This window comes from Asterias rubens, chromosome 13, assembly GCF_902459465.1.
Source record: "Asterias rubens chromosome 13, eAstRub1.3, whole genome shotgun sequence".
Classification (NCBI taxonomy): domain Eukaryota; kingdom Metazoa; phylum Echinodermata; class Asteroidea; order Forcipulatida; family Asteriidae; genus Asterias; species Asterias rubens.
In genome coordinates this window covers 11,066,665-11,079,258 of record NC_047074.1, presented here as the reverse complement: position 1 = coordinate 11,079,258, position 12,594 = coordinate 11,066,665, and the positions used below count along the sequence as shown (strand labels likewise).

Below are 12,594 nucleotides of genomic sequence, written 5' to 3'. Positions count from 1 at the left end.
ATTTTCCACGAATTTGATTTCGAGACCTCAGATTTAGAACTTGAGGTCTCGAAATCAACCATCTTAACACACGCAACTTCATGTGATAAGGGTGTTTTGTTCGATGGCCGATTAAGCTCAAATTTTCACAGGTGTGTTATTGTATTTATATGTTGAGATATATCAACTGTGAAGGCTAGTCTTTGACAACTACCAAAAGTGTCCACTGCCTTTAGTGGCACGATAGCACTGATATTATCTACTTTGTTTCTTATTTGACAGCAGTCTTTGGTGCTCCATTATACATAAGGAATTGTCCGTCTCTCGGATGACACCCCCATTCATACGTATATATTCAATCGTGAACTCAACATGTTTATAAATTGGATTAGTCTAAAATCGCCTTGTATATAATAAACTGAAACCATTTGTTGTATAAAATGGGGCAAACGATTATATACTCAGTACAGTAAAATAAGCAACAATATTTTACTTAAAAAGGCAATTTGTTCAATTTATTTCAAATTAATAAAATGAAACGATTTACTCAAATTACTTCGTATAATTAATTTGCTCAATTTCCACACATTACTCATCAATTATCTCAGTTTACTCAAGTAACTCAGTATACTAACTTAATTGACTCATTTTAGACAACGGTCTACACAAAACCCTTTAGTTTACCTGACGAACTTAATTTTATTATTTAAGCTCTCCCAATAATGATGAGACATTGTGCTCCAAGCATGTTGGCACTCCATCTCAGGTCCATGTATTAAATATTGGTTATACTTTGAGATAATACTGTCAAAATGTAGGCAGAGAAAACGTGTTCGTGTTGGTGCCTTAAAGGCACTGGACACTATTGGTAATTACGCAAAATAATTGTTAGCATAAAACCTTACTTGATAATGAGTAATGGAGAGTTGTTGATAGTATAAAACATTTTGAGAAACGGCTCCCTCTGAAGTAATATATTTTTCGAGAAAAGAAGTAATTTTCGGCCGTAACTGAAAAGTATTGACAGGAATTATGTAGCAGTACGTTAAAAATGTATCTGTACTTCCACAGTGAGTAAGGATTCATGACATGGCTAAAACCTTGATCTACCGCAACCCCTTTAATGTGTGAGCAGGTGGCATAGTTTGAAATGAAAATGACTATCAACGTCTATAGTTACTGTCCCGTCTGCTGCGCGGTATCTCGTCTTATCAAACATCTTAAGACACATGAGGCTATAAAGATAAAACCACTGCCAGATTTCGATCGCGGCAATTTAAAAAAAAAGGGACCTGCTCTAAGGATATTCTCTCTCAATGCATCTCTGTCAAGTTTTTATCTAGCCTGAAATAGGCAGGAGGAAAGCCTCTTCACCAATCCTCAGTTTCACACTCTATCCTGAGCTGTCTGTTACCCTTAAAGCAATCGCACAACATCGGGAAACAGTATTGTCCAAAGGTCCATACTTGGTATATCACAACTTATGTAAAATAACAAACCTGTGAAAATTTAGGCTCAATCGGTCATCGGAGTCGGGAGAAAAAAACGGGAAAACCCACCCTTGTTTCCGCACGTTTCGCCGTGTCATGACATGTGTTTAAAATAAATCCGTTATTCTAGGTATCGAGAATTGTTTTAATGTTTTCTCAAAAAGTAAAGCATTTCATGGAATCATATTTCGAAGGAAGTCTTTCACCGTCACCTTCTGTATACCCTGACAAGATTTGTAAATCTGTGATTTTTTAATTGTTGTTCTGTTCAGAAGGTGTCCAATGGATTTAAGCAATGTCCCTATATACTTCGTTTCATCTCTCTGAACTTCTGTTGTGTCTCCCTCTTGTTAATCTTCTTGTCCAGTTTCTTGGAGTCTAGTTCAATTCAATTCAATTCAATTCAGTAAAACATTTACTTCATCTTGTTCCAAGATGCTACCCACACTTGGTGATAGAGCCTTCACTACTGCCGCTCCCATCTGTCGAATAAACTCCCAATATCTCTTCGTAATCAACAATCTGTCAATATGTTCAAAACACTGCTCAAAACTCACCTGCTCTGTTAAATATATATATCTGTCAAGCGCATTTGAACATGTATATGGAAAATGCGCTATATAAATACATTATTAGTAGTAGTAGTATTGCCCTCACATATTAATTGGTGTTTCATCATATTAACAGTGATAGTTATAAACGGTAGCCAACATTATAGTAACAAGTCATGGGGGCAAAACGTTGGATTTTGTGAAGCCTTGGCTTTAGTACCCAAGCCTTTTGACTGACGCTGTTTGTCTCCCTCTTTTTTTCCTTGTCCGGTTTCTTTGAGTCGAGTTGATTGTTTTGCATGCCCACCTGTTGCCTTACCTTTCCTGCTATAGGTGGCCTGTCCATCTCAATTTCTTTGATTTAACCGTCTCAATAAAATCATTCACTCTTGATTTATGTCGTAGGTCCTCATTTGTCACCCTGTCCTTCTTTGCTACTCCTATCATTATCCTTTCCATAGCCCTCTCTGTCACCCTTAGATTTTCTCGAAGCATACGAGTTTAGCAAGTTTTCTCTTTAAATTTAGACGCTCTGTAACGGCCAACGACCCCCACTAAATTGGGGCAACTATCTAGAAGTCCCCGTCACTGAAAACACAACACGCGCATATTTCCTCATCTCATTTCCCCCAAAAAACCCATCACTCATTGATGTTAATCATTAAATCAATGTTTAGTTAAACAGATAGTTGAACCCCCTTGTTTGTGTTATGGGAATTAGTGTTAATTTCCACCGACATTGACAACAATATCACAGTAACATAATTCATTCTCGGTAAAGAATGTATGTCAGCCATACAAAAAAGTGTGATATGTTTAAAGTGGCCAATGTTCCAGTTTGGTCGCCTTTTGTATTTGTAATGTTGTTTAAGTTGCTGAAATTGCAGCGGGGGGCCTTTATACTGGAAAAGTTAAACCTTACTTGAGTTATATGAAATGGTTTGCGGTAACACCATGTATTGACTATCTTTTAATGAGTTGAGTGGTTCTGAAAAGAACCGTTGGTTTCAACTCGACTTTCGATCAGTATGCTCTGATCGTCTTCTGTAGAAAGCTGGACTCTGATGCTGCATGCTTAAAAGTAATGTTGCTGGGAATTGAACAAATGTAAGGATATTCTCCTCCAGAGCATACAGGATAGCACGTTTCCGCTTTAGAATACAGAAGCTCTATCACGGCCAACGACCCCCACTAAATTGGGACAACTATCTAGAAAATCCCCGTCACTAAAATCACAACACGCGCAGATTTCATCCTTCCCAGTTCCCCCAACCACCCATCACTCCTTGATGCCGCGGAGTAGTTTATAGACCTGTCTCCCGTCGCTGGATATCCTCAATAAATACCACCTTAGGGTTGATTTAAGACTGTGCCCCCAAGCCGTTTGATACAGCTCAAAGACGACGATCAAGCTATATAAGGAATAAGAACCTGTCCACTTGGAGAGGGAGCCTCTGTGCCGTTTCACGCGTGAGATTTCCCCGCTGAGTTACCCCCCTCCGTATAGCCAGGAATGACCAATAACCCCGGGGGAGTCTGGGCACGCCAATGATGCCTGCATTGCCTTGTACAAACATCTCTGATGGAGAACGCACATAGAAATAGGGGGGACGAAGAGAAAACAACAATTTCCGGAACACCGGGCTTTGGACTTGATGATGATGTTGTACTCTTACCGTGAGGAGGGAGATTAAAACGGACGGGAGGCATGCCTCTGATCGAGGTCCACCAAAACTACGTGCTTGGAATGCGAACTTGACTGTTTTTTTTTTTTTAGATCAACACCGATCCTAATGAGTTTACTGGAGTTGGGGGTAATGAAGGGTAGATAAACAAATCTCAGTTTTTAATCCCACCCTGAGAAGGTGTTAACCTTGGCTTAGCAAATTGGAACGAGTTGGAACACTTCCTGTGCATCCATGGAACAGATAATCAACCTCAGATTACATGTACTCTATTTTTGATTTCATCGGCTTGATTAATTAAATCTAATGCAAATATTTTTACTTGGTTAACAACTGTTTTCAACTTGTGACAGTTTTTCTTGTATTTAAAGGCAAACACTATTGGTAATTGCTCAAAATATTTATTAGCATAAAACCTTTCTTGGGGATGAGTAATGGGGAGGGGTTGATGGTATAAAACATTGTGAGAAACGGCTCCCTCTGAAGTGCCATAGTTTTCGAGAAAGAAGTAATTTTCCTCGAATTTGATTTCGAGACCTCAGGATTAGAACTTGAGGTCTCGAAATCAACCATCTAAATGCACACAACTTCGTGTGACAAGGGTGTTTTCTTCTAGTATTATTGTCTCGCAACTTTGATGACCGATTGAGCTCAAATTTTCACAGGTTAGTTATTTTATGCATATGTTGAGATACACCAACTGGGAAGACTGGTGTTTGACAATTACCAACAGTGTCCACTGCCTTTAAGGACATTTCAATGTCAATATTATGTGCATACATTGAACAGATAATCAACCTGAGTTACAGCATGTTTGATTTCATCGGCTAGATTAATTAAAATCTTATACAAATATTTCCTCTTGGTTATCAATTGTTTTCACCTTATGACATTTTCATGTTTTTAATTACATTTTAATGTAAATATTATGTGCATACATTGAACAGATAATCAACCTGAGTTACAGCATGTTTGGTTTCATCGGCTCGATTAATTAAAATCTGATACAAATATTTCCTCTTGGTTATCAATTGTTTTCACCTTATGACATTTTCATGTTTTTAATGACATTTTAATGTAAATATTATGTGCATACATTGAACAGATAGTCAACCTGAGTTACAGCATGTTTGATTTCATCGGCTAGATTAATTAAAATCTGATGCAAATATTTCCTCTTGGTTATCAATTGTTTTCCACCTTGTGACATTTTCATGTTTTTAATGACATTTTAATGTCAATATTTTGTGCATACAACCTCATCAGATTATACCATGTTTGATTTCATCGGCTTGATTAATTAAAATGCAAATTTTTGTAATTGGTTATCCACTGTTTTCACTTTGTGACACTTCTTCAGGTATTGATTAAGGACCTTTCAATGTTAATAATTCACATATAAAAAAAAAAGACACCTAACATGATGTTTAAGATATTTATAAGAAAAAAGGTTCGATCAATCAAGCACCCTGAATATTCAACATCCATTTTAGTTATGTTTGTTTGTTGGGTGTTTGAGGGTTTGTTGTGGTGTTTCTCGTGGTGTTTGTTCGTTCTTATGTTTTTTGGGATCGTTTGAGGAATGTTTTTTTGTATCTTCTTTTTTCTTCTTCTTATTTCATTATTTTAATATTCAGACATGACTTGGATTTCCACTAAAATTTGTTGCATTCAAAACGATTCTTGACGAGAAAGTTAGGATGTACCTTTCTAACCGCGCAGTTATATTTAGTTTCCCATTAAAGCCAGTGGACACTATTAGTAAATGTCAAAGACCAGTCTTCTCACTTGGTGTACCTCAACATATGCATAAAATAACTAACCTGTGAAAATTTGAGCTCGATTGGTCATCGGAGTTGCGAGATAACTATGAAAGAAAAAACACCCTTGTCACACGAAGTTGTGTGCGTTTAGATGGTTGATTTCGAGACCTCATATTCTAAACTTGAGGTCTCGAAATCAAATTCGTGGAAAATTACTTCTTTCTTGAAAACTACTCCACTTCAGAGGGAGCCGTTTCTCACAGTGTTTAATACTACCAACCTCTCCCCATTACTCGCAACCAAGTAAAGTTTTACGCTAATAATAATTTTGAGTAATTACCAATAGTGTCCACTGCCTTTAATACCAATATAATTAAACAGGTAGTTGATAGGCCCCTTGTGTGTACATGTATAACGAAAATTTGTATTCAGTACCAACGATATTGACATCAATACCACAGTAGTTATAATTCATTCATTCTTAGAAAAGAAAGTATTAAGGCCACACAAAGACGTGTGTATTTAAAGTGGCTTGTGGTACAGTTTGATCGTCTTTTGTATCATGTTTTTATTAGTGGTTTTTATTGGGTTCGAATACAGAAACATGTACTGGAGCAAGACTGGTAGTGTTCCGTTACGTTAATCCGGAGGTCATTGGTTCAATGTCCCACTTCAGTAAATTTGTCTTTGTTCAAACCCAAACTATCTAAACCTACCCAGTCAGATTCACTTGTGGTTTATTACCTGCACGGTTTATAAGTTGCTGAAACTGCAGCGGTATAAACTGGAAATTCAACCCAGCTTAAGACGGCGAATGACGCGTATATTTTAATAAATAGATACATTGATAGCTTCGTCACGATTTAGGGCCCTTTTCAAAACCAAGGCTTCGGCTTTGGATTCGGTTTCAGGCTCCGTCCTCGCGTCTGAAGCCCTGAGCGCGTATATGCAAAAGCACGCACAATTGGCAAAACAACCGCGGAGCCAAGCTAGCCTGAGCCGAATCCAAAGCCAAAGCCATGGTTTCGAAAGGGCCGTAGTCAACGCGACAACATGCATAGACTAATCTGTGAAAATGGGCGGGTACCGGAGTAATTGTTCGCACAATAGGGCTGCAAATCAATCAACTGATTTATATATTCACTTTACAATGTGAGTTTGTCTGCTCTCATGTTCCCAACATGTGTTTAGATATTAGTTATTGCACATTAGGAGTAGTAGACGATTTATAGTGTACGGTGTTATCTTGGGTCAGTTTGGGTACTTTATGTAACACAAAACACAATGTCCACAGATTTACCATGTTAACTAAAAGGCAGTGGACACTATTGGTATTTACTCAAAATAATTATTAGCATAAAACCTTAATTGGTAGCGCCTAATTGGGAGAGGTTGATAGTATAAAACATTGTGAGAAACGGCTCCTAAAGTGATTGTTTTCGAGTTCCCTTGACGGGAGGATCATCTAAACAACGAACCAATATGTGAGCATTTGAAGTCGAGCATCTCCCTCATTTGTAAAAGGTCAGCGACAGGTCACAGTTGCTCTTACAGCATGTTTATACTTGTCTTTGCTGACATCGTGTTTAACATCCCCGGGTACATGTCATGAGTTTGTCTCCTCTCGTGGTTTTCAAACTTGAAGTTCTGGTTCTACATCATCACTAACACACCTATCTGTCTTCTCCATCTATTTACAATCTCTATCGCCAGGCCTTCAGGTACCCGTCATCCTGGAGCTGTTCGGAGAGTTCTTCTTCAGCTTCTGCCAGTCCTCCGGCTACGACGAGATGCTGCGAGCCCTCGGCGGCAATCTCAAGAGCTTTCTTGAGAACCTGGACTCGCTGCACTCTTACCTTAGCTTCTCGTACGAGCAGATGGAGGCGCCGTCATTCAGGTGCGAGAGACGGCATGACAACGCGCTCATATTGCACTACTACTCCCATCGGAAAGGCTTGCATCCCATTGTCGTCGGTAAGTCTTTTTACTGCATTCCATGTGGTTTGTTTGTGTTTGTGGCTTGCTAGCTAATCATGGCCTAAAGGTCGAGAGCGCCGGATTCAAACTCTGGTGTTTCTGATCAGCAGAGTGAGGGTTCGAGTCCCGGTCGCGACACCTGGGTACTTAAGCAAGACACTTAAAGGAACACGTTGCCTTGGATCGGTCGAGTTGGTTTTTAAAAAGCGCTTATTAATTAATCTTGTAACACCACACTCTATGTGCTAATGGTGTTTTTGTTTTTGTTTTTTCTTTTAAAAAATGGGAATGTTTTTTTTTTTTTTATTGCCTAAAAATAGTTAATGGCCTGACGTTTCGACCCAAGCAGAGTCTTTCTCGAAGGCAACATTTTTGTTTTAATCATTTATTTGTATAGGCTGATATCGAGAACGAAATTGTCTAAAAACATCATGAAATAGAGGCATGTGTTTGAGAATGTATAAGATAGTTGTTCACCTAAACTTCTTTAAGTTTTGCATAAAGCTTCTTCGGTCATTGATTTATTGATTGATGCGCACTTATAGTTTCAAAATATTACCCGGGCAAAATTTGCGCACGCATAAATTTCTTAATAAAAATATTCTTAATTTGTAGAATTTTTTTTTTCCAGGAATGTACAATGCTATTAAGTTCGCCGTCTTTCTCCTAATCCAATTATGTCTTTAACTCACATCAAGCTAATGCAATAACGTTCATGTACACACAAACTAAAAGGGTGTGAAATTAAAGTTGTGTTTAATAAGTGACGAGATTATACTTGGATTAGGCGAACCAATTTGGGCATACCATTATTGGGACATCAACCCCTACCTCTACAAAACGCAAGAAACCATCTAATCTAATCCCGCAAAATAAAATAGTAGGAGCGGAGGGCGTATTAACCTGAGCCGCGCCCTCAACGGTTACGGTTGTTTATACTTGTTTTGAAGGGTGATGCTCTGTCGTTAATATTTCAAGTAGCTTTGGCTGTTCGTGGTTTTTGAATGTCAAGTGTGACTCCTATTGGATCTTTGATATACTTGGACATCCTCGTGGAAAAGTGAAGTGTTTTTTGTTTTTCAATAATTGACGGCAAATCGAAAAAGGCCGAATCCAAACCATAAATGGATACATAAGGTAACTTTTATGATCGATATCCAGGAGTCTGTGTTGTTGAACTGTTCATACGACGTTTCTATCGGTATTGATATCCATAACATCAGGTTTGGGTAGCCACAATATAGTGCGCCACCAAGAGGCGGGCTTGAGACCGTTTTGTACAAGTGGGAAAGTAAACGTTATCAAAACTGGGTGGTGAGAAGCAATTACAGTTAAGTGTATTGCTCAATGGTACAATCATTATTTTGTCACGACCGAGATTCGAACCCACGCTCGGATGACTCGGCCAGCGGGGCAGTTATGTGTGCTTAACATCATAGCCTTGACACGCTGATGTAAAGTTACGGACTTCAAATAAAACAACATCTTCTTCGTGCCCATACCATTTAACACTTATCCCGCCCGCGTTTGGACATAAAATCATGACCTGTGTTGGTGTAGTTCTCTGAACTAAGTAAGACTAACTGTTACTATTTAAAAAAAAAAACTCAAAGGCATTGGACACTATTGTTAATTACTCAAAATAATTATTAGCATAAAACCTTACTTGGTAATGAGTAATGGGGAGAGGTTGATAGTATAACAAACTGTGAGAAACGGCTCCCTCTGAAGTGACGTAGTTTTCAAGAAATAAGTAATTTTCCACGAATTTGATTTCGAGACCTCAGATTTAGAATTTGAGGTCTCGAAATCAAGCACCTGAAAGCACACAACTTCGTGTGACAAAGGTGTTTTTTCTTTCATTATTATCTCGCAACTTCGGCGACCAATTGAGCTCAAATTTTCGCAGGTTTGTTATTGTATGCATATGTTGAGATACCAAGTGAGACGATTGGTCTTTGACAATTACCATTAGTGTCCAATGTCTTTGAGTACACGACCATCGAACTAACAGCAGATTCACGATTCAGTATTTTAAGTCTATATTCCCCGTTGACGAAACGCATTCGAGTTCGAAGTAAAATTGCAATTAGACGGCAGTGTGAGTTCGGGTTTCCGGTTTATGATTGGAGCTTGTTCCAGTCGGAAATGATGGCGCGTGATACGACGCGTACCTGCTGTATCGATAAACACCAGCGGCTGCGGGTATAAGGCTTATAGACAATTGATATACGAGGATCGGCTTCAATGGTTGTACTACAGAGATAGGACATGTCATTATTGAACTGACAAGGAACTGCGCAAAATGGTAGCCCACCCTTCATGAATGATCTGTGTTTGCTAACAAAACAGTTGCTGGCAGTGTAAGCACTTAATGTAATCCACCACATACATAAACTGACAAACCCGTAGAAGTTTGAGATCGATCGGCCATCTGGGTCACGAGAAAATAGTGACAAAAACGATTACAAATTTTGCATTGCATCGATGGCAAAATAAAAATGAATAAAAAGCTCACTGAGCGATAAACTCCAAACGCGAAGTTAGATTATTTATTTCTCATCAAATATGACATTTCCGACAGAAGCATTTCAAGGGATGTTTTCTACTATCATCATCATTAGACCATGTAAGTTTTATACAAATCTGTGATCTTCACGATTTTTGTAACGTTCCTTTAATTATAAATTTGACTCGATGGCCTATACGTGCAGGATACCGGAAATTTGAAATAGACAAAACATCTTTTGAGCAATAGGTGACAACTATGTCCGAGCTGATAATAACGTGTTACTTTAATCATGGAGGAATGCTTTAATATTTTTTGGTCCTTTTCATTTTCAAGTGCAATTCTTAACTGACCATTAACCTTAGCTTCACATTTACCTTTTGCTTTTACCTCACCTTAAACTTACCTTATCCTCACCTTTAATTACCATTACCTTACATTAACCTTATCTCTAACCTTACATTTACATTGCGTTTAACGTATAGCTTTGCCTAACCTTTACCATACCTCTTCCTTACCCTATCCTTACTAATACAAATATTGACTGCTCCGAGTGCTATGGTTAAAAATATGACTCCCGAGGTGATCCCCGGACCGTTCTATTTTTGCCGAGGCGCAGCCGAGGGAAAATGGGACGGTCCGGGGATCATCGAGTGAGTCGTAGTTTTAACCATAGCACGAGTTAAAGCAGTCAATATTTGTCTTATAACACCCCACCAGACTATTTATCATCTTCGTACACGTAACAATTGTACGCGCGTTTCAGATGCACAACTGATTGGATTCGAGGGGGTACAAAGACGTCTGGGTACTGCACGCCGTGTGATAGTCGTCGGACTATCACACGTCAACCGATGCACTATCACACGGCAAACGATGCACTACCACGCGGCCGTCGTCTAGTAAAACTAAGACATACCATGTGACGCGCTCTAAACCATTGAAAAGACAGAATATTTGTAAGGGGTGTTAATACCTTTTAGCTTTTCCTTGCATGTTATACTTACAATAACCTTACCTTTACCTTTAAAACACATTCAAACTGATTACCCAGCAAATTTACCTTGATGCGCCCATAAGTTTGTACAAAATGAATCCGATTTGATAACGTGTTCCTATGTATACATAATTGCTCTTTGAGTGAGTGTCAGATTCGCGCCTATTTAATGCAAACGACCTGGCAGATTGTGTCACGCTTATTCGCCGCCGGCTGAATGTTGTTTTGTCCAACTAACTGCGTGTAATCTTATTTAGCGACTTCACTCTCTGCATTATGTCTGCATTAACGCGTGCCACGACCTCCCCCTAATACAGGATGCTCGTTTAATTTGCTCCAGTTCGCCCCATTTCTCTTCCTTCTTGCAAAGTGTCCCGTGTATATGGAGGGTGAAACGAGATCTCTTGTGGAAAGGGAAAAACTATCACTAGGAAAAAGTGACTTTAGACGTGCACCAATTAGCCAAATACACCGTGTGATAAGTGTATATGGTGAAGTCGTATACGAGTTGACGCATATAGCTTTACTACGATTATGCCTCGTGGCAACCGGGGTGAAGTTTGCCGTCTATCGCCGTCATCAACTCGCCAAGTCCGTGTCCCAGGGAACGATTTTGTGTACAAAATCGTGGTGCGGAGTTGATGGAGAGGGCCTGATCAATTTTTTGTGAGAACTTGAGGTATTGAGTGAGTCTTGGAGACGTATTTGCGTCTGCCTATCGTGAATAGTAAATCGCTTTGACGTTTGAGGTCCTCGAGCCGAGACATAAAACTGGAGGAGTTTGAAAAACGTTCATGTGCACTGAATTTGTTAAAAGCCGCTCGGGCGAGTGGGTAGATTGGGCTCGCCGAATAGATTGAGACGACTTCCCCCTTGGTTTTTAGAGAGAGGGAGAGAGATGTGAATATTCTGTGACATCGAAACCTTCCTTAGATTACCTAAGTGCACCGGCTTAAATGTGACAGATCATTCCACAGTAGGCTAAGCAGGTAAGATTTGTTTGCTCTCGGATGAATTGGTTTGACATGGTATGGGACCTTAATCAAACCACGGCTTGGTTTTCGGCTTAGGCGTTAGTGAAAACCATCACTTTTAGTCTCGGGCTTTGGATACCGGCGTACGGGGTTATACACGCGCCGAAGACTAAACCATGGTTTCGGCAAAGGGTCTTGTTAGCCAATCTTCGTCAATAACCGCCGTCTTGAAACCGGATGATGTGTATTGTTGGTATTGCTGTTGTTGTTGTTGTTGTTTGTTTGTGGTTGTTGTAATTGTTGTTCTTGTCTTTAGTTCTTACTGTTTGTTGTTGCTGTTGTTGTTGATGTTGCTGTTGCTGTTGCTGTTGTTGTTTCATTGTTGTTGTCGTTGTTGTTCTATCAATATCGTATTCTTTTTCTCATCACAAATTCTCCAATATTTTGTGTGGACAAAATTGAGATATTCATATTTTGGAAAGCGATTGTTTGGAAGCGATTGTTTGCCGAGACATGTTAAAGCTGATGTGACGATTTAATTAATCCCGTGCTGTTCTGTTCAGATCCATCTCTACCCGCGGTCATTAGTCCTAAACTGTTAGATGTCATCATAATGTTAATGTTTCAAGATTTAATTTATCTTTAATCGTATAGTGTGTTTTCGAGTTA

At 39.1% G+C, this 12,594-nt stretch overlaps 1 protein-coding gene across 4 annotated transcripts in view; it reads left to right on the top strand.

Moving 5' to 3' along the window:
• Window positions 1–12,594, top strand: part of LOC117298806 (guanylate cyclase soluble subunit beta-2-like) — a 90,033-nt gene that overhangs the window by 61,026 nt on the left and 16,413 nt on the right. For 3 of the 4 annotated variants that reach the window (XM_033782138.1, XM_033782139.1, XM_033782137.1), the window contains one exon: window positions 7,182–7,442. In XM_033782138.1, the coding sequence (XP_033638029.1) occupies window positions 7,182–7,442 (261 nt within the window). Of the gene's footprint in view, window positions 1–7,181; window positions 7,443–11,670; window positions 11,941–12,594 lie in introns of those variants that run through there. The other variant, XM_033782140.1, reaches the window with a different exon arrangement.